The 23,010-nt window shown below is 38.6% G+C and overlaps 2 protein-coding genes across 7 annotated transcripts in view; both read left to right on the plus strand.

The window, feature by feature from the left end:
- Positions 1-23,010, plus strand: part of Abl (tyrosine-protein kinase Abl) — a 162,127-nt gene that overhangs the window by 69,456 nt on the left and 69,661 nt on the right. Inside the window, exon 1 of one of the 6 annotated variants that reach the window (XM_083144460.1) lies at positions 15,161-15,329. The exons of the other annotated variants lie outside the window; for them this stretch is intronic. Coding sequence (XP_083000586.1) covers positions 15,266-15,329 — 64 coding nt within the window. The 5' untranslated portion in view covers positions 15,161-15,265. Of the gene's footprint in view, positions 1-15,160; positions 15,330-23,010 lie in introns of those variants that run through there. 6 annotated transcript variants of the gene reach the window in all.
- Positions 1,414-11,935, plus strand: LOC145977820 (uncharacterized). The gene is made up of 3 exons (XM_083110135.1): positions 1,414-1,547; positions 3,643-4,789; positions 11,927-11,935. The coding sequence occupies exons 1-3, from the start codon at positions 1,414-1,416 to the stop codon at positions 11,933-11,935; spliced, it is 1,290 nt and encodes a 429-aa protein (XP_082966261.1).

A 23,010-nucleotide genomic window follows, 5' to 3' on the forward strand; every position in this document is an offset into this window, starting at 1 on the left:
GACAAAAGTTGCAATGGCTTTTCAGAATAAAGCTGAAGTAATATGATCAATAAACACTTGACGGAGATTCTAAAATAAAAATGATTGTCTGCTAGTAAAGACGTGTACAGTACGATACACAAGTATCGTGTGGGAAATTGACAAAGATTACTTTTGTTAATTTTTTTTCTTGCATCGTGCGTGTGTTTGAGAAATAAATGCTTGTGTAGAGATTCAGTTGCTTGTCTGGCGCTTTGTTCAAATTCGCAACTCTCATTGGGTAAAACAGAACAAACGCGATGGTGGATAATTTGCTTAGTAATTAATACTTATGCATCGAAATCAGCATGGAAAAGCTCCTCTATACTCTCATTGAAAGAACTGAAAGATACTGAAAGCAGTGTGTCCTAGGTTTACTTCAGTCAGCAAGAGGACATTATCACATGACAAAATTTGAAAAATAAGGGTAAAAGATATTCAATTAATAAAATGTCAAACTCTACAAAAAATCTTCAGAAAACTACTATAAATGTTCAAAATTACCTAGAATTGACAAAAGTTACTTATCATTACTTAAGCATTAAAAATTCAAAGCAAATTTGCCTGAACAAATTGGCTTTACTGAACAAAGTTTTTACGCACATTGTTCTTGCATTGGAGCAATCTTTGCATCCTTTTTTTAAAATTCAAAATCAAATTACTTGTTCTATTATTATAGTAAAAAGAGCAAAAGTGTGCCCATTCATCATATCACTCATCCCCAACTTCGCAATTAGACAAAATTGGCAGAAAAGCGAAGTAAAATATACTAAATCAACTCAAATGCATATCCCAATCATTGACTTTCAATTTTTCCCAAAATCTCAAAATCCATAAGCACAACTTTCTCCCTATAACCTGTAGAGTTTATCTAGAAGTTAGGCGAGCTTATACCGCAAATTAGTCTTGTTCTGTCACTTATCACCACGCCCCCCTCTATAGTTGCCTCCAGCTCGTTGTCCTGTAAATTCTCCACACGCATTGTAGTCTAGCTTTCCCCATGTTCAAGAATTTCGACGTATTTTATATTGGGGAAGGTCCACTATGTGTAGGGTATTCTATAGTATTTTAATCAGGCGTAAAAAGTGCTGGGATTCCAATTTGTGACTAATCTCCATACATTAAGCATATTGTTATATAATGACAGTTAGTGGTCTCCATATATTTACGTATATGGGTATATTGTACGAATACACAAACTCGCACATAGATTTTACTTTGATATTAATTCTTTCAGTATGAATAAAACTATTTTCTTTATAGGGAGATCATAGTGGTAACCTAGAGAAACATATCAAGCGGAGGCATCAAGATAAGCTGTCATTTCTGCAGAAGAAGAAAATGAGAAATGCTATCTCTAGTAATCCGAAAGCCAATATTCTCCTAAATGTAAAGATGACCGCAGACATCCTCAGGCAGTCTTGCATCCGACTCATCTCGGAGCACGGACGTCCTTTTTCACTGATGAATGACCAAGCATTTCAAGATATAGTGAATCCTCTTTTGGAAGCGATGCCAGCTTCTGACAGGTGCGTATTTTCATCAATGTCGTCAGATTGTCCTTTACATGTATTCCTTAGTATGTTCACATTGTATACGAATGAAATTATTTTCATTGTTAGTAACGGACAGTCTTAATCAGTGTTCGGAAAGTTACTCGAGTCAGTTGCTTGGTTCAAAAAGTAGGTTCGGTGCAGCTACTCAATTTAAAGAATAACTTACTTTTGCAGTTACTTTCTGTTGGATATTTTATTGCGAAAAATTGAACACACCCAATGATCATTAATTACAAGAAAATAAATATTTAAGAAATTTTATTTTGGATTTTATGTCTGTGGTATGTCATCGCATTGTAATATTATGACAACAATCAAGATTAAACCAAACACTGAAGTTTTAATGAGCAACTAGAAATGACGAATTGCAACAAAGCGTGGATGTCCTAAATTCAAAATGGAACGAAGCCCAGCTTTCTTGCCTTAGTAGGAGATTCCGAAAAAAAAAAAGGAAACAAAAGCGTCCAGAAAAGAAATAGTTGGAAGCTAAACTACCCCTCTAAGAGAAAGGCCCTTAAATCAATTTGACGTATACAAACAAGACTAATTATTCAAATGCCAACAACTCTAAGCTGATTTTTCAAAGGATGACGCTTGGTCCGCGCATAGTCCATCGCAGCTATTTCTGGCTTTCAAGACAGAACCCACTCCTTAACTAGCTCAACTACTGTCCTCGCGTAGCTGGGCAGGACTGAAATTTTGGAGGGCTCCCACCAGGAATTTAACCCTGGACCGCTAGCGCCAAATGTTAAATCACTAATAATTTGGCTACGCGGGAGCCCATAGTTGAAACAGTGTTGCCAAATTTAACTTTTTCCCCCAACGCTACAAATTTTAAAGTTAAAAATTTGTCTTAAAGAATAGTAAAAGTAACGTCATAAAGTTACATCTATTGCAAAAATGAAACTCTGCTACGGTTACAGCTACCTTCTTTAGTTAGAATTCCTTAGAAATTCATTTCAGGTTACTTCAAATACATTGATTTTATTGATCCAGCCTCATGTAATGAAGGTAGAGAGTTCTGTATATCCTTACAATGTTTAGAAGGAATGCAATTACGTTAAGTTAGTTTTTCAAATAACTGTAAAACTAGTTACTCACTGACATAATCATGAGTAATTTCAACTGCAACAGTTACTCTTTGAATAAGTAAACTAAGTATAACTGTCTGGAAAAGTAATTTTCTGAAGACTGATATGTATGAGACACATTTTTTCATCAAATGATATTTAACACACTTTTGTACACTCAAACAAAACTAATTAATATAAAGTTTTCAAATATTATGTCAAATTTTCCTCAATTTTACAAAGTTGTTACATATACAGTGCGTTCGTTTTAAACTCTTATAACACAGGTTAGGTCGGAATATGTAATATAAATACTGTATAATTGTCTGCATGCTAGACGTTACGGGACGAAAATGCCGGCATCTGTCCCATATCACGTGCTAACTCTGCGCAGAGACAAAACAAACTCACTGTACTCCATATGCCTAGAGACAGGTTATGCTAACATTCTGTAGCTTTCCAGTGCTGGATGGAACTGAGCATGCAGTACAACTTATTTAGATATCCCCTATATACTATTGTTAATATATTTTAGAAAATAAAAAAAATATAGGTGTCACATATATCCTTTTCACAGCCTTAGGTATATCTGAATGAAGCAAAAAGACCTATTGCCAAAGCCCAGTGCTGTGACCAGGGAGGGTGGTGTTATAACTTCCTCATTAGTTCAAACTTTACTAAAGAGCGTTGATTGCATCAAATAACACTGTTTATTGCATGCAAGCTGCGTTAGTTTCTAGACACACTGATAGAGGTTAACCTATTATGGTTTTAAATAACAATCTTTTTCACTTTCACCAAAAAAGTGTTCTGCTTTCTCATATTTGTAGCATTTGCCTAGTTGATGAAAGCTTGATAATATAATTAATTCATACTATTTGAAAAATATTTTTAAGAATTTTAATTCTATTTTGGGTTTGAAACAAATGTCTTGAAAATTTCAAAAATCAAGAAACAACTTATCAATTAAGGATTAAAGCAAATTTTATTCTCTGCAGGTTTATCGTGAACAAGGAAGGTGTACGGAACATGCTATTCAGTCAGGCCCAGCAGATCAGAGAAACAATACGCGGCGAAATGGAGGGAAAATTGATACATCTAAAAGTTGATTCTACTTCGAAAAATGGACGATCATTCTTTGGTGTCAACGTCCAGTTTGTTGTAAATGGGGCTCTCCAATTGCGTACTTTGTCAGTTCAAGAGTTATTTGTGTCTCAAACAGGTAGCAATTTGCGTTACGAATTGTTGAACATTCTGGATAAGTATAATGTGCCCGTGGAGAATATATATAGTTTAACTACAGACACTGGAGCAAACATGATTAAAGCCGGGAAACTTATTGGGGAAGATCAAGAAACAAAGATGTCTAATATTTCTCAAGACACTTACGAAGATGAAGATATTGAAATGGAATTGACGAGTAAAGATTATCGTCTCCAATCCGTTCGTTGCGCGTCGCATACTCTTCATTTAGTCGTGAATGATGCTCTCAATTCCATTCCTGAAGTTAAGGATATTATTGTGACATGTCAAGCAGCATGCCGTGTCTTACGATCGCCTACAGCACGGCGTCAATTGAATGCAGAATCACTGCCGGTACCATCCCTTGATGTCCCGACAAGATGGAACAGCACAAATGATATGCTCCAGTCACTTTTTACACTTAAAAAGTTCATAGGGGATTACTATCAAGAGCAAGTTAAAATAAAGCAAGAAGACTGGATATACATTGAGGCTATTTTGACGTCACTGGAACCAGCCAAAGTAGCCACAAAGAGGCTGCAAGAAGAACAGCTTCTACTTGGCGACTTCTACGGGATATGGCTGGAGTGTCGCCTTAAAACATCAACAATCAACACAGACCTTGCACGCCACATAGTAGAGGGCATGGACAAACGAGAAAAACAAGCATTATATGTCAATAACGAAGAGAGACTTCCATCATTATTTGAGTATCCAGGATTTCTTGCTTCTATTTACATGGATCCCAGGTACTTTTCTGTTTTAAGTGAAGAAAACATCCATGTGGCGAAGGTGTATCTCCAGAAGTTGTGGTTAAGACTTGAACACATGAAATCCTTATCAGTGTGTGGAGAGGTAAAGAAACAAGAAGATTCCAGCACTGAAGATGATGACAGTGACCATGTCACAAACTACTTAAAGAAACAAGATTTATTGCGGCGGAATACCATATCTGCACCAAAGTTTAATATTGCGTCATTATTGGACACTTACTTTGTTTCAACTCGAAGACTGAAAAGGACTGAAAATGTTCTAAATTTCTGGGAAATTAGAAAATCAAGTTGTCCCGAATTGTACATTTTGGCTTGTATTGTTCTCTCTACTCCTGCAACACAAGTTAGTGTCGAGAGACTCTTTTCATCTCTGAAATTCATACTAAACCCACTCAGGTGTAATATGGCAACCGAAATTATTGATGACATACTTGTTATTAGAAATAATTATATTTTCATGAAAAAAAATCTAACTAAATCTTCATTAAAAAGCAATCTCAGAAATAGCAGCACAGAATTGACTACAAACATTGTAGCAAACTTTGTGGAATCCAATGATACACCACAGAAAGATCTTGTACAACATGTTGAAAATGTGGGGAATATTACTGTCTAGATTAATAATGTATATAATTACTTGATTTTTTTTGTGATCTTATAGTTCATTATACATAAGTAGCTGTAACCAAAGAAAATCTTTTCAGAGGTTCCATAAGAAGTAATTTAATTAAAAGAACAATTTTGCTCGTACTTGTTTAATGTTTCCTAGTAATTAATACATTTAGTTTTGAGTAGCTGTCTTACCTGTTCACAAAATTGCACAGATATACTGATGTTATACAAGAGTATGAAATATATTTTTATTCATGTCAAATTTGTGGAATTCTGTTTAGTTTTAAATTGACACCTGAAGGAAATGACAGTGTATTTGCTTTGTTTTGAAAGATACAAAATTTCTCTAGTTTTTTAAGTAATAAGGTCTTTTTTTCCTTGTTTTAGAATTTACCTTGGAATGATTAAGAGAATAATAAAGATATTCAACAAAATTTTAAAAACTGTTTCAATATATACTTTTCAGAACCTCCGTTCTATTCTTATGCTTATACAGTACGAATGCATACTTTAAATATATGTATATTTACATTTTTTTAAAAAAAATTGAGCTTCGATGTTGTAGGGAGTTGAATATATGGCAAATATTGTTATTCCTTGGTTGGTGAACAAATCCTAATTTTTTTTATTGTATTAATTCCCATGATATCTATTTCTTTGTGAGAGATTAGTGTAAATTTTTAGATTTTTTATGATAAATTTGACAGCCATTTTAGAATGTACCTCAAAATGTAACATTTAGAGCAAATTACTCAGGAACACCACTCAATAACAGACGTTACTGTTAGCCTCCTAATATGTAACCTAAAATCAATTCTTGTTTTTCAAACACGCTACTTCCTAAGGTTAAGTTTAGTTCTCTTGTTATAAAATTATCTTAATAAAATATCAAAAAATGGCAACATCATTGTCATTATCTTGTCTAAGTAATTATTGCATGGCATCTGATAAATTATCAAAAGACGCACGCAAATGCAAATTAATGTACATTAATTACCTTGATGGACGCACGTGTCTGCCTGTGTGTGTATCCAAATCAGCATGTTACTTTCTAATGTTCTGGACAATGAGTTTTTGAAGAATGGAAACCGAATAGTCAATCACTCTACTACCAAATCATCCCGTGTAACAGCATGGAATGTAAATGGAGATGACAAATAGCATCCACATATCTTTTGAACTTGACTCATTTTGTTAGAATCAGTCGTTCCACATGTCTTATCGATACCTCAAAAATACTGAACCCACAATTGTAATATTAAAATGGGCTCCAATAACTATCAAAGTTTAATTTTTGCATGGCTGAGTTGGGGTCATGTAAATTCTTGTCCTCGCTAAAGTACAGTATGCGTACGTTGCACAAGACTATATAAAAACAAAGTAAATTTGTTACACACACATAAGTGCGCGCCCGCAATTGCATAGCTGAAAGTCTACTGAACACACACACACATCAACTTTCGAGCACTAACGATGACCATTGCCATAAGCACAATCTCTGGCGTGTGTCCAAACATGCACTTCTATGTTCACTATCTAGTAGTAGCAATTTATGGTAGAAATCAATGGTCACTAAAAGTGCATGTTACAACGTCTGCCCACACCTGGGAGTTAGGAATGGAAGACATCGCCATTATGTTATTAAGTGTCCTGTTCAAAATGTCCTTACTTTTATTTTTAAGAAATTTGCCAGAGAACGAAGCGCGATAGTTTTCAATTACATAGAAAATGATGCACCCCCTCAGAGGAGTAACCACAAATTCTTGTCTGCGGGGGGAGTACTTGGATAAACTATTAATAATAGTAGTAATAATGGCACTATTATTATACGTACACAATTTATATAGCCTATATTAATACATTACATAATGAATTCATTCGCCCCCACAACAAACAACAAAAAATATGCCTCTGAAATGTGTGCGCTTCTTCTCCCCCAAACAATTGTTCATACATTTAAGACTCAACTGTTTGTAATAGTCTGACGTACTTACTTCTTGTTACTTCTCCCTCTGGTAATTTACAATGCATTACAGAAAATAAATTGCTAGCGAAGCGATCAAGAAAACTTTTAGATCCAAATTTTTGCAAACTGAAAACAATATTGATTTAATATGGCGCAAAAAAATCATGGAGGCCCATGACATTCTCTTTTACATTTTTTTTCTATTTACATCGTTCGGCGTCCAGGGCTGACTGCCGCCGTCCCCTATACATCGACCACAAGGAAAAAAACCTTGGGACGAAAAGTCCCCGCGCAGCTTTCCCTTCTTCCCTCCACCTCGGGCCATAAGGAAGCATGGTCCACTCTCCCCCTCCCCTACAAGCGGGAGTATGGTGTACAGGAGTCGTGGGTCTGCGCAGGTTGTTTTGCTCATGGTTCCACTATAGCTAAGGGTTTGAAATTGACAAGACTGTAAGAAAAGCAGATATTGCGAGCGAAACGAGCTAGACAATTTTATATAACTTTATTTACATTTGTATAAAGATATAAATCGAAAGGGGGCAATTGCCCTTCTGTGCCTCCTTGCAGATGCTTTTGACCGTCTGGAAGAAATAATGCACGAAAGACGTGAAAACTAAATCCGTCTTTAGTATCGTTTTGTCCTGCAACTCTTAGATTCTGCAACCTTTCTTTCCATAGTTCAATGTTTGCAACCTTACCCCTTAGAATTGATTTCCGTCCAAGGTTGAGGCCCAATCTCCCCCCCCCCCTGTGGTTGCGCCACTGCACCTTCTTTAGCCGTAGTTGTTTTGTGAACTTTCATTGGCTTAAAAATACTTCATTTTCTTCAAGAGCATAATATAGTTTAATAACCGGCGATAAAATTCCTCTCCCCTAAATTTCTGGATTAAAGTATAATAATATAGGGGCATGGAAATCTGAAAGGGGGGTGCGGATGGCCACCTCTCTCCTTTAGAAAACGAATGTCAGCTAAAAGTATATATTTCACACGTATAATTTGATTCCAGTCATAGTAATTTACATTAATTATTATAATGGGTATGCAGGAATGCGATAATTTCGAATTCAAGTGGTGTTTCTTGAGGGGGCAACACTATTATCGGGGTAATATGCCCCATGGAAAAATACCTCGCTTCTCCCTCCGTCGAAAATATCTGCAGACGTCCATGATTAGGGCGGGGCATTAACCCCCCCTTTGGACTTCGTGCGCACGCCTATGGCTACTCATTTCTACACTACATGGAAGGTTTATTCAATTTCGAGCCAAAAATGTAATTTTCAAATCAGGGTTTTTAAACGTCCACGAACCCATCAACTAATGGGTTCTATTGGGTTCCGCAACAATACCGGAACCTGTTCTATCACAGTGTAAATTCGGTCCAAGTTGCGTATTGTTTCATTTCAAATATGGAACTTAGACCGTCTTTAAATTGATCCGGAACGAAGGACCCTGTGCCGTATTTCAATTGATCCAGAAAAAAGGTTCCTGGAACTTATTTAAATACCTTAAACATAAAAAGGCTCTTTACGGTCCAGATCCATTTATGCTTGCTAATATTCCCTGCTGAACCTGAATTGAATTGATTTAAAATTCCTGATCCTTTAACAACCCTGGTGGAAATTCATTAATTTATAAACAACCATATTTTTAACGAAACATTAATCCCACACAATATACTGAGTTATTTTTCGCAATGTTCCAATGAATGGCAAGAGATTTGGGCTATTCCTTTTTCTTCCTTGATGTTTAATAGATTATATTTGTCACGCACCTATAACGTTACTAGCAAACATTTGTGAATTGTTCTTTCCTTGTAACGTTAACATCTACCATACTGAATTTATTTACGTTCCTTATGCAGATGGTATGTACCCAACTGCATTTTGTTCCGTTCCGCTACAGTGGTTTACATTTTGTTACATTCCTATGTAACGTTAATTAACTATATTGCCTTTCACTTCGTTCCGTTACGGAGGATTGCATTCATTACGTTCCTATGTACCGTTATTTACTACCATGTTGCATTTCGTTACGTTTTTTTGTAACGCTAGTATATACCACAATGCATTTCGTTACTACGTTCCTTGTATCCTTGTAACGGTAGTATATACCATATTGCATATTACGTTATGTTCCAATGTGCTCATTTCGTTCCGTTCCTTTATAACGTTAATATCTACCATAATACATTTTGTTACGTTCTCTGTAACGTCAGTCTGTAACATATTGCATTTCGTTACGTTCCATGGGTACCAGCAGCTGAACCATACTCTTCCTCCTACAAAATGGAACGTACCGTGTAACGCAAATTGGGTACGTTACGACTCCCTGCATTCACACTCTTCGCTATGCAGAATGAACTCGCCCGCTTCCGCGAAGGCTTCACTCTTTGTGTTTAAAACAAACTGCAGAGCGGCGCTATAGAGATCTGTTTTACTACGCACGAAGTACGAAGAGATTTCCAGTGTTCCAACTCTGATTGTACTGTGACTGATTGTTAAAGTTTGTGCAAATATCGAAATGAGCAAAATCTCCAAAAAACGTAAAATTGAACCTATCAAGAACGTTGGGAAAAGACTACCTTGTAATTATACAATTTTGATTTGTGATTCCATTGTTTTTATTGCCTCATTGTAGAAATTTAGTTTATGCGGTACTACATTTTCTGTTCAGTACTTACAATTTTTGTAATTTTTAATCCCCCCTCCCAAAAAAGATGCGGCCCGCCAATCAACTGCTGGATATAATTTTGGCCCTCGGACCTTTTGAAGTTGGAAACCACTGATCTAGATCATCCTTATCTTCGCGATTAGAGTAGTAGAAAAACGAAGTAAGCCAAACCAAATCAATCAATCAAAAAACCCTCGCCTCCCCGATGGCGCAGTGGTAGCGTCGTCGCCTTGTAATCAAGGGGTTCCGGGTTCGATACCCGGTGGAGGCACTTACTGGTTCGGATCCCACTTTAAACTGTAGGTCCAGTCCCGATTAGCCTTACTGTGCATAAAGTGGACTTAAAACACCAATTCAAACTCAAAACCCCTTCTGAGTAGGCGTTGAACTCAGCGTGAAGTCGAAGGACGCTGGAAGACTCCTCTCACCACTCACTGTAACCAATGACATGTTTTCTTCAGACTTCCGCTCTTGTGCTCATAAAATAGTAGTGGTAGGACGATAGCTATGGTTCACTAATTTCGGAATGTTTTCTCTTCCCGTGTGTTAAAATCGGGGCAGTTCCGTTTCCAGTAGAAAACACTAAACATTCTAGGATACAAAAACGAAGAAACAACGGAGCGAACTGTTTGGAATAATGCATTAGAGAAGAGCACACCGTGACGGCACTAGTGATATAAAGGAGCACTTTCCTTCCTTTGAAGTCCCCTCCCCTCTCTTTGTGTTGCCTTGCAAGCGCCGGAGGAAGCTTTTAGTTGAGGGGTCTTAAACTAGTTCTCTACTTTAGGAACCTGTTCTTGGTTTGAGGTTCATCCTTAGACAAGGCTGCCTAATAACGAGGTGAAAATCAATTCAGCGTGCACCTGCTATGTCGCATGAGCGTCCTGTGCGTGCGCTGCTGATCGGCTGGTCAACGATGAATTATAAAGACTCGTAAATGAAGGTAATACTGTCACTTTCTTTCCGCGATCCGCATAATATTGAACTAGGTGTTTGTAATGGTGTATTTATTACAGGTTTTTTTTTCCCGTTTCCGAGAGGTACTCAACGAAAACCTGTTAGCACGGAGTGCTGTAATCTGCGAATCCTGGGTTCGAATACCTTGTAAATACAGATATGGCCGTGAAATTTCATAGATACTTTGTATTCGGTTTTTCCAACGGTTAGAGATTGGTTAGTTCATTGAACTCTCCAGCCTAACTATTGCTTCTTTTTAGGGGAACAGGAAAAGGTTTTTTAAGCTCTTGCCTTCACTCGTTCTCATCCAACAGGCCGGTAGGTGCCGGGGATTGCTCCTAGTTGATACTTTCCTGGAGATGCGGCCTGCTCGAAGAAAAAGTTATCAGACCGTTGACATGAAATTTAACAGTAGGAATAATAAAAGTTAATAAGAAACTTTATTATTATTTTTCTTTGAGAAGCCTCTTCTACTTGGTCCACCAGATGAATGAATGTTGCGCTACGACGCTGGAAGTTCCAGATTTGAATCCAGGCCTGGGCATGAGGGTTCTTTGTGAGTGTTCCTGCCTCAAATTCATCATATCATGACTCATCCTAATATTCGCGATTAGCCAAAAGTGGCAGAAATGCGAAGTAAAGCAAACCAAGTGAATGAATCAATCACTCGATGATTATCCAGCACAACTGTTTTTCTTTTCTTTTTCAAACTCTATAACTGCATATTACTCATTGACGGTCCTTTTCGGGCATGGAGGTACCTTGAATCCGGGGTGTATTGGGGGTGACCTTTCGTCAGGCACCCACTTGTCTGCAGTTTGCAAACTAACGAGGCTCTATCGTTTGAATTCACAACCAGTATAATCTTCTGTGGGCCTATATCGTGTTCTGTCCATGCGTGTTTGTCTTTTAGTCAATTTCCGCAATAGCCAAGAATGGCAGGAAATCGAAGTATATTAATCTAAATCAATCACTCTGTCAAGCTACCGTGAATCTTTTGTCATTTATGAAAGAGGCAAGTTTACATTTTAATATTATATGTCATTTTTGCTCTTTCACAGATTTCGTAAATAATACTCTCTCGTTCCATGGTGTCAGGTGACTGAACACACCCTTCACTCATCTTGTGACAGCCGTAGATTATGGTGGCGTTATCAACATCAGTTCCAAGTTGCCTTTATCCCACAAGATCCGCTTGTACCAAGCAACCACCGGGTTCATAGCTTAATGATTTAGTAGGCAATCGCGCTGTAATCAGTGGATCCAGGATTCGATTCCCCGTGGGGACCGAGATCTTCGCGCCTCTCGCAAAACCGTAGATCCAACCCTCATTGATTTCTACGCAAGAAGCGGACCACAATGCAGATTCTTCGAAAACGAATCGAAGCAAAAGTGGTCGTGTGGATACAAGTTTTCTTAGCACTTGATTCGCCGATTGGGCACCAGAATGAAATATGTATACCTTGAGGGAAGGGACTTCCTCTTCGTGACTTTAATGGGTGGAGGCGGTCAGGTCACTTTTACCCAAGTTCAGTCACTCTGAAACTTTTCGTTTCTTTCCTTGCAGAAGAACGAAATCCATTCGACTTTCACATTTGTCAGGAGAGAGAAAAAAAAGGAAGAAGCACACTTGAAAAATGTTACTTTCCAGTGGCAGCCGTTATTAACGAACCTCCTGTAATTATAATCGTAAACAAACGTTCAGAAAGTAGAAGAATTTAACCCAGAAACTGTCAACAACATGCTGATTAGATGAGATGGTAAAAAAATCATTGTAGAAGGTGTTGAAATTTAGTTTATGGCCGTGGCTGCCAGACAGACTACATCCCCCCTCCCCCCACCCGAATGGAGTTTTGTCAGTTTGCCAGAACTGTGAAATTTATTGAACTGCTTGTATGGCATAAGTATGTGTGTCACTTTTCACGTCTACCCTCAAGGTTTGTCTGTTGAACCAACATGTGTACCTACACGCGGTCTACTGGGGGAAATGGCTGTTGCAGCCTACTGCGAACATATTCTCTATCCACTAATGTAAACAGGGCTTCCTCGATGGCGCAGTGGTAGCGTTGTCACCTTGTAATCGAGGGGTCCCGAGTTCGATACTCGGTGCAGGCACATAGTGGTTCAGATCCCACTTTAAACTGTAGGTCCAGTCCCGGTTAGCGTTACTGTGCATAAAGTGGACTTAAAACACTTAATGTAAACAGCCCCGCACCGTGGTCAGGGGAAACACGTAGGCTCGAGTCTCCTGCGGGAAGCTTAACAACTGTTCTCCTGAGATTTCGGTCTGTGTGTGGGACCGGTGGCCACCCAACATCGCGAGGAAATTGGGGACCTACGAATGAGTAGCGTAACCCGGTCGTGGAAACCTACGACGACGACTGGTGGTTCGTCGTACTGACCACACGTCATCCCGTAACTGATCGGATGATCTCCCATCTCAGCAGGTGGGAGAGGAGAGGCCGGCAGTCGTTGTTGTTTGTTACTAATGTAAACAGAACCACGTGATTTCTGAGAACATGTTCCTTTCCTGTGTGTCCGTTCTGGTGTTATTTTGTTGGGCGATTCCGTCAAGTTCGTAATGATAGGTCCCACAACTTCAATATAGCAGCTGCGTTGAGTAGCAAGTGTGTCATATACACTATATTACTACGCGCAAGTTTCCTGCACAGCTGCCAGCCAAATGACCAATGGGATTTCTCACACAACTTACGTCTATTTGTTTACATTTAATTTATTCTTACATCCGTCCTCGCTTTGTAATCAAGGGGTCCCGGGTTCGAAAGAAAGAGAGCCATACTCTTTTTTCCTGTAGAAACACCGCCAAAATATCTTCCTTCTGGATTCTTTCTTTCACTTCTCTCTCTCTTAACCCTCCCCTCTCCTCTCTGCAACAGGTAGGGCTTCCCCGATAGCGCAGTGGTAGCATCGCCGCCTTGTAATCAAGGATCCCCCGGTTCAGTCCCGATTAGCTTTACTATGCATAAAGTGGACTTAATCACCAATTCAAGCAAACCAACTCTCTCCGACAGATAGCGAGAGACAGGAAAGAGAGGAGACGTCCATCTATGTTTATCTGTCTCTCTCTTTCAGAAGATGGCCCTCTACCCTTCACTCTCTCTATCCCCTAGAAAAAGAAAGGGAAAGAAAATTGGGGGTGGGGAGAGAAAGATATCTTCTTTCACCCCCTGTTTATCTCGTTTATCCTCTTTGAGAGGAAGGGAGGACAGGGTGGGAAGCAGAGACGAGAGGAGCGAAAGAGGGTGGGGCAAAAGAGGGAAGAACTATTCCTTCTTCCGCTATTTCTCAGGACTCCCCGATGGCGTAGTGATACCGTCGTCGCCTTGTATATTTTTGTACGAGTACACACACATACGCCAACGACGTTACGACCAAGGGCGTCCACAGGATTTTTTCTCAGGGAGACAGTCATAGAAACTTTTATTATTATTATTATTGCTTTTATTTTATTACTATTACATTACTACTAATACTACTACTACTTGTTTTTTTTTAAAATGCATTTGTAATATCCATATTCTGTATATCTATATACAATTGCATAACTGTATACTTAACATATTAATTCCTGTAGGACAAAAGCTGTTTTACAGTGGCGGCGATTGGGTTCCAAAACCGGGGGGGAAAGGTGCCAGAACTGAGGCGGCAAAGACAGCATATTTCCCTTTCTAGATAAGATTTAGCATAGTGCGTGGGCAAAAGTGTCGAAAAGTGGGTGGCAACTGCCCCCCCCTAATCGTCGCCACTGTTATTTTTTATAGTTAGTGTAAAATACACTCTAAGCTTAAATATAACCCTTCTTCAAATAATAATAATAATAATAATAATACTTGCTGTAACTTACAGCCTGTAAATCAAAGAAAACAGATATTTTTTGTTATAAAATATCACTACAATCACCATTCGAATTACATTAACTCTTTCCAGAAATCTCCGGGGGGGGGGGGGGCAAGTGCCCTACCACCACCATGTATAATTGTTTGAGTCCATCTTTGCGTTACTTGCACAGAGTATGTGAAAGGACAAACATTACTGATACAAATGTGCACATTCATGCTAGAAGTGCCTGATTGAGCCATAAGAAAAAAACTCTCGTGTCTCTTTCCTTCGTCCGTTGGCGAAAGCTCAAAGGAGTTCGTGGGCGTGATGAGCCAAAACCCCTCACACTGTGATTGGCGAAGCAGCCACGGATCCCGCTAGAACGAACGCTCGCTCCGACCTTGGCCCAGGTCGAGAGAAATCTCTTTCCTCCTCCGGGAAAAAGGGATCGTCGTCGTCCTGCAAAGATAACCGTGCATCGCTCTTTCGAATCCGTTGCTCCTCGCTCGCGTGTGCAGTGTTTTGTTTTCCAGTGACATGTGTGTGTTGTTGCCTTTGTGATGTTCCTCTCCCGTGCCATCAAGTGGATCTATGTGGACGATGGTTCTGCTCGTTACGTGAAAGGTTTGAGTGATTCATAGCAACCTAGAATGTTAACCGTGAGCACTTTGCTCGCTCGATAGCTGCGAGTGAGTAAAACCGTTACAAAACGAACCGATCTCTGGTGACTAGCGTTGGGTGATATATCGTCCAGGCGATATCATCTAGACGATATATCGTCACGATATTCTGACGATATATAACGTGTCGGCGATATATCGTCACGATATTTTGGAGATATATCGTCACGATATTTTGGCGATATATATCGTGTCGGCGATACATCGTCACGATATTTTGGAGATATATATATAGTGGGACGATATATCGCTGATATCACGACACGGAAAAAATATCGTATCGTCTGTGACGATATTTTCTTGACGATATATCGCGATATCAGATTTCCGATATCATCCATCCCTACTGGTGACTGGTGTTAATTCTTGTTGCATTGCTGTGTGTTACATCATTTTCTTTAGATCCCTGTTGTTCGTTAGTGTTCTACTATACCTTGATTAGTCGCTGCAACGTTTTCTCTCTTCAAAATGTCCTCATAGCGCGCTACAACGCGAAGGGTCCAGGGTTCGAATCCCGGCATGGGTGTTCCTTGTGAGTGTCCCTTCATGGATTTTATATCGTCACTCATCTTCATCTTCGCGATTAGCCAATAGTGGTACAAAATCGAAGTGAAATAAAAGCAAATCAAAATCAGAAACGAGCACCCGCACTAACTATATATGAAATTAGTTTCTGCAAATACTAATACCTAACGGAAATATCTGCGATAGACAAAAGATGAGGCTGTGAAAGTTGGTTCTCGCTCAAGTGGTTTGAGAAAATTACATTGTGGTAAGTCCTAAGCGTGAGTAACATTGGCTCGATGCTTGTGTTTGCATTTATCCAAAATTGGAAGGAAAGCGATGTAAAATATATGAAATCATGTCGAGGCGCATGTGCGAAGGCGAAACAAACTGATAAGATATGTTCTCAGACCAGAATAATTACGAGATAAGCACGATGAGTGGTCTCACTATCATAATAAATTTCGTAGTCCATTGACGTCCATAGTTTATATTTTGAAGAATTGAAGAACATAAACATTGTTTTGACCGACCAAAAGTTTTGGATATGGTTGAATTTGAGATATTTTTATGTCGCATTTCTAATTCCCTGTACTAATCGCGACGTTGATGATTAATTTTATTTGCCGTCATGTTTTTCTCACTTTCGACTAATCGCGACGGTGAGGAGGCAGAATGATAACATGGATAAAGGGACAATCACACATGGACATGAAATAGAACACAACTCGCCGCAGAGAATCTGAAACTGTGTGATGATTTCGTACATAAAAGTTACTTATTACAAGATCAACATAGAAAAAGGGCATTGAGATGTGGTGTGTATAGCCTAAAAATAACTTTTTAACTATCGACACTAAAATACTTTGAAAACTATATTTACGCGTTTACTCCATTAAACTAGGTAGATATATCAACTAAGCGATCTTTCTTTATTGCTGCTTTCGAGAATAAATTTGGCCATTCAAGGAGACAAACGGACGTCAGATGACGTCAAAGATAATATTTTTTCGTTTACAGCCATCATTACAGGCAGCCTAGTAGTTAGTTAATCGTGTAATTTAGGGTGCTCAGGTTCTATTCTATTGGGGCACAATTTTCTTTGTTAGGCATTTACCGTACTCAAATTCCTTGTCTTAAGTGTTTTTTTTAATGTTTCCAAATACAGTAAGCTTTATGAGAGTAATGTACGACCTTGCGATTTCCGAGGAGAAAATTTTTATTCCTACCATATACGAATGAGAAAACAATCGTCTGTTTCATCCATTGTATGTAATTTTCCAAAACCACATACATTTTAGAAGAGGTTATTTTTTCCCAAAACTATCGTGCATAAAATTGCAAAATAGGTAACTTCCCGTACTACATATTATTTTTAAGGTAATTTTCCCCAAAATTCTCCTGGTCGAATTATTCAGTGTTATTTTTAATATCGTATTGTTTTAAAAAATACATTAGAGATTACTGAAAAAATCTACTGTTGATTGTACGAGGAGAAACTTGTTGCTTTTTCGCCGAACAGATAATGTTTGTTATTTGTTTATTTTTAATGGAAAGTTACGTCTAAACCAGTAAACGCTGTATGCACGTTCACAAACATTGATATACTAAAAATCAAATGACGCTGGGTGGTTGATAATAATTCGGTTGCTGGCTCAATTTCCATTGTGGGTAATTTTGCTTTATTTTTCTATTTTCTTTCAAAAGTTGTAATATTTCATATAATTTTGTAACTTAGGCAGCCTAGAAAATTTACGTACTTTATCAAAATAACATATATTCAGCACTACTATGTACAGTAGGTAACATAGATTAGTTAGTTTTTTTATTATCCGAGACGTCTGTTTTTTGTTTCAAAACTGATTGGAAACTGTCACAAACTATGGTCGATCTTAAAGAAAGGCAGCACTACTTGCGCTTAAATAGAATTGTTCTTTTAAGTCCACTTTAGGCACAGAAAGGCTAATCGGGACTGGACCTACAGTTTAAAGTGGGACCCGAACCACTGTGTCATGTGCTTGAACCGGGTATCGAACCCGGGACCCCTTGATTACAAGGCGACGACACTACCACCACGCCATTTGCGTTTGAAGAGTAAAATAGCTCACGAGAGGCAAAAGTACGGAACCAATAGTTTGTTTTCCTAAAGCAGTTTTCTACCAGCCGGCCCAAGTGGCAGAGTGCTTAGCACATCGCGCTACGACGCTAGGGGTCCCGGGTTCGAATCCTGGCCTGGGCATGGATGTTTGTGAGTGTCGATTCATCAATTTCATCATGTCATCATTCATCCTCATCTTCGCAAATTAGCCAAAAGTAGCACAAGAAGCAAAATAAAATAAAGCTAATCAATCAATCAGTTCTACCAGTGCCGATAACACGGTGATATCCAGTTTGTCCACCCATTGTTGGGAGTTCTCGTTGTCTAAGGTTATTGGTTCGATTCCCGAACTGGACATGGGTATTCCATCTACTTTTATCTAATCATAATTCATCCTCATGGTCGCAGTTAACTCCCCCCAAAAGTATCAAAACGACACCTAATAACGAAATGCATCAATTAAATGACCGTACTATGTCACAGCTCTTTCAGGTCATGGGGACAGACGTTTTTTGCCGTCTTCTAGCATTTTCCTTCTTTTCAACGTGTTGTTTGGAGCTTGTTTAGGATTCTCGTGTGTGTGTGTGTGGCATGCGCAAGGTCGTTGCATTGTGTACAAGCGAATTCATCTAATTTGCATTAACTTAGTCGCCAGGATAACAAGGCTACTGTGATCGGAAATCGGTTCGTTTGCTGAAAACACAATAAGAAGTCCATGCCAGTGCATGGATAAGTACGTATTGAAAATCATAATCGTGTGTTCACTTTGAAATGGGTGTTTGCACAACCTCATTCTGCTGCTTCATTCCCCGAGTGGCGGAAATAGCAAACGAGGCTGCTCTAGTAATGCATGAAAGCATCCCGTCCTTTTAGAGTGAAAGCTCGGCCGACGACCTCCTGATCGGTAAACACAAATAAATTAATATTGAGGATGCATAATTGCGTTGCTACTGCGTGTGCATCTATTCAAATAGGCACAACTAGTCAGTTTTTATAAGTAGCGTTTTCTGGTTGCGACAAAGGTAGCTCAATAGCATTTAATTTCCCCGTGTATAGAAAGAAAATTGTCAAAATTGAATTTTCGTCGTTTTTTTAAAAAGAGAAAGCAGGTGTTTATATTCTCTTTGGGTAAACAACTTAAGTTTTTTCGTTAATGTTTTTCTTAATTTCATGCTTTCCCAGACTTACAATGTTTATAACCTATTAGATGAATTGCAGTTTTGTTGCCCAAGGGTTCATATTACTAGCCTGCCATGGAAATATTTGAGTGCTGGAATGTAACTTATTCATCGGAATTATCATCACTTGTTAGACCACCGCTACAAAAGCACTACTCTTGTATCTAATCAGATATTAGCAGCTGAATCACATCCTTCACATGTGTTAACAAGCATCACAACACCCACAAATTTGTAATTTTTTTCAGACGTTGTCTCGTCTCGTGAGCAATACTATATATGACTTAGGTGTAGGCATTGTAATCGTACCTTAATTTCCCTTGTAATTTATGTAAATTTAATTTTCTCAGTATGAATCATTTTATCAAATCCTGTCGTAACAGTTGGGCTGAAAAGTTCGTAGGCTAACATAGTAAAAAATATTTTTTTGACAAAATTCGATTTTATTATTCAATATAGGTGCCTTCGAGGGCGATACAACGATTATAGCGGTCATACAATTTTCGATGCCTTTTTTATAGTACGATTTCTCTTTAGCCTCAAAATAGGCCTCAGTTTCGGCGATTACCTCTTCATCAGTGCTAAATTTCTTTCCAGCGAGCATTCTTTTAAGGTCTGCAAACAGGAAAAAGTCACTGGGGGCCAGATCTGGAGAATATGGTGGATGGGGAAGCAATTCGGAGTCTAATTCATATAATTTTGCCATCGTTTTCATTGATTTGTGACACGGTGCATTGTCGTGATGAAACAGCACTTTTTTCTTCTTCAAATGGGGCCGTTTTTTCGTGATTTCATCCTTTAAACGCTCCAACAACGCTATGTAATAATCTCAGCTATCTCGATCAACTTCACTTTACGATCATTTAAAATTATTTTGTGGACTTTTTTGATGTTTTCGTCGGTAACAGCCTCTTTGGGGCGTCCACTGCGTGCATCGTCTTCGATGCTCATTTCGCCTTGTTTAAATTTAGCAAACCACTTCTCAACGGTTGATTTTCCTGGTGCAGAGTCCGAATAATGTTTATCAAGCCAAGCCTTGGCTTCAACAGTATTTTTTTTCGCCAAAAAGCAATGCTTTATTAACACACGAAATTCTTTTTTATCCATTTTTTCACAATAACAAAAGCTGCTTCACTCACAATGCTATATCTCACGAACTAATTATCCGGCAGCTGTGAAATTTATACACGTATCTTTTGAAGGTTAGTACTAAGTAAAAATCACATGGATTTAATTCTAGTAACGCCATCTATGAGTCAGCCTACGAACTTTTCAGCCCAACTGTTATATTGGTGCATGATCACAATATTGGTGTTTCTTGCAGCATATACTTATCAGAAATTTATTTTCCCTCTTCCGAGCCATTAACGTATAATGGATATTCATTTTTAACCTCATGACAATTGCCAATAGTAAGGTATGCGCTGATCACATGTATGTTGTAAGACACCTCTGATAGCTGTTTTAATCACGTACCAAAGTGATGGCTTGTTTTCAGTCCGAAGTTTAGCTTCCGTGAAACGCCCAGTCAGTATACCTGCGTATAGCTGCGTGTACGCGTTAATCGCACACATGATAAGAACTGACCAGATATGCACGTACTTGTTTTCGCTACCGGTGCATTATACGGAATGAAACACACACAAGCACGCAGGCGACGAGTTTGACGAAATTCCATAAACAGAATGCGAAATCTCCACACAGCTAAAAATGAAACTTGAGCCGCGTTTACTTCGTACCCGCGATTTGCGTCAAGGGTACCAATCTGAACATTGGCGTAACCCCAATTTATACCAGGAAGATGTTTCAGTAGTAGTAGTCCCTGACTAATTAATATGTATAGATGATGTAATCGACAACACAAAGATCTCGTCAAGTTGTTACATTACGGGCTTCTACCAATGGCGTCGTCACCTTAGGGTTCATGGTTTGGTACTGGGTGGAGGCACATTCCACAATGGTTTAAACTATAGGTTCAGTCTCGATTAACCTCTTTGTGCATAAAGTGGGCTTCAAATAACAATTCAAACAAACATTCCAAGTCTTCCAATTCACCAAATTTCATATTCATATTGTTTCATCCCAAAGTGAAAAATATTTTGATTGTCGACTTTCGTTTATTTGGTTGACTCATAGGCAGATGGATCGATCAATGGAGGTAAAATATAGTGTTAAACTACAGGCTGATTCATATAAAACTGACAACATTTCATTATCATTGTATGTGAAAAACAATAAAGCTGGCAACAAGTTATTGCATCTGAAATTATCATATGGGCGTTTAATAACAACCGTACATTACATGCCGAAAATATCCTCTCCCTTCCAGTTTGACACGTTGTTCCATGATTCTGACCGTTCTTTGGAGTATGACCGTTGATTTCGTTTGTAATGTTCTTCTTTAATTCGTCTAATGTCCGAGGTCGTGTAGTGTACGCGCCGCTTTCCTTAAGATACCCCAACAGATGACCATAAGTTTAATTAAATTATCAGGTCCTCAAATAAACTTTGGATCAGCGGCAATAACTCATTTGATGTGTGGCACGGGGTGCCATCCTGTTGAAAATACCCTTCATCGTCAAATTGATCAAGAGACACCATAGAAATTCGTAACGTGTACCGCATTTTCACAGCGACTGAGGCAATAAGGCAACGACAGCTACCAAATTTTACACAACCGCTCACCCTGTTGAGAATGTATCCATCTCCCAGATGTATTGAGTAGTTTGATATATCGGCATGTGAACTTGGTTCATTGTTGCCTGTCATGATCAGACAGATAGACTAGCTTGCAGCTACTCTTCGGTACGTTTGCCAATCCACCAAATTTTACCTTTCTAGCTGTAGTAGTTTCCTAGGAAAGCGTGTGCACTACACGCCCTCGGACATTGGACGAATTAAAGAACATCATTTCTTTTTCAATTTTTACTTACTGCCACAAGGGGAGTGAATATATCGCATCGCTATTCGTTCCCATTCCCAGACATTATACACAGCTCGTTGTATTGATGATGATGATGACTGTGTTTATCTTTAAAATAAATGTGTGAAAAGTGAAATCAACTTGATTACAATAATTCAGGTTTAGGGCGTTTTAGTGCCCATCTTCGTGGGATTTGTATGAGCACTTCCTCGTATTCTTTTCTGCAAAGTAGTTCTACTTGCCATAATATATACGATTAAACCTGCATTTCCCATACTTTCCCTGCAGTACATGAAGTACATGATCTGCATTAACCGTTAGCAGTTGGGAAACGGTAAAGTTATTTGAAATGTGTACAGAAATGCAAATTATGTCCGTGTGTGTCTGAATAAAACACCTGAAATTGTATAGACTTTTCAAATACTATCGAATTATTTTGGGATTATTGTAGTTTGAATGTGAAAATGCCCGAATTGTGTGATGTAATGCAGCATGATGATTTATTCAGTGCGATTAATAATAAGATTCCATTATAAGTGACGGGGTGGCCGGGGGAAGGGGGCTTCTGTTTCGGCATAGGAGTGAAAACAAATATTTATTTTTTTAATAGTTTTCTAACAATGCTCCATTTGGAATGGTACATATGATCTTATTCCAACTTAAGTGCTTCCGTACTGTAGCAAATGATATACTATCAACTCCTTGCAGCAGTTTTCATACATCGTCAACAAAATCCGAGCATGCAATGTGCACGATAAAATTACCAAAATCATTATAATTGGATAGTGTTTGCACCAAACTTTCAGGTTGTTTCTACCCCATTGCCAGCTAGTAATTGTTAATGAGTGCATTGGAAGATGCATTCATGACCTCTTCGTCGTCGCTTTGTAAACAAGGGTTCGATGCTAGGTGGAGAGACAGT

The sequence above is a fragment of the Lepisma saccharinum genome, chromosome 23 (genome assembly GCF_977018435.1).
Source record: "Lepisma saccharinum chromosome 23, izLepSacc3.1, whole genome shotgun sequence".
Lineage (NCBI taxonomy): Eukaryota > Metazoa > Arthropoda > Insecta > Zygentoma > Lepismatidae > Lepisma > Lepisma saccharinum.

Coding starts and splice junctions, on each gene's coding strand:
- LOC145977820 (XM_083110135.1), top strand. CDS start 1,414: ATGACCGCAGACATCCTCAGGCAGTCTTGCATCCGACTCATCTCGGAG. Junction 1,548..3,642: donor GCGATGCCAGCTTCTGACAG/GTGCGTATTTTC, acceptor TATTCTCTGCAG/GTTTATCGTGAACAAGGAAG.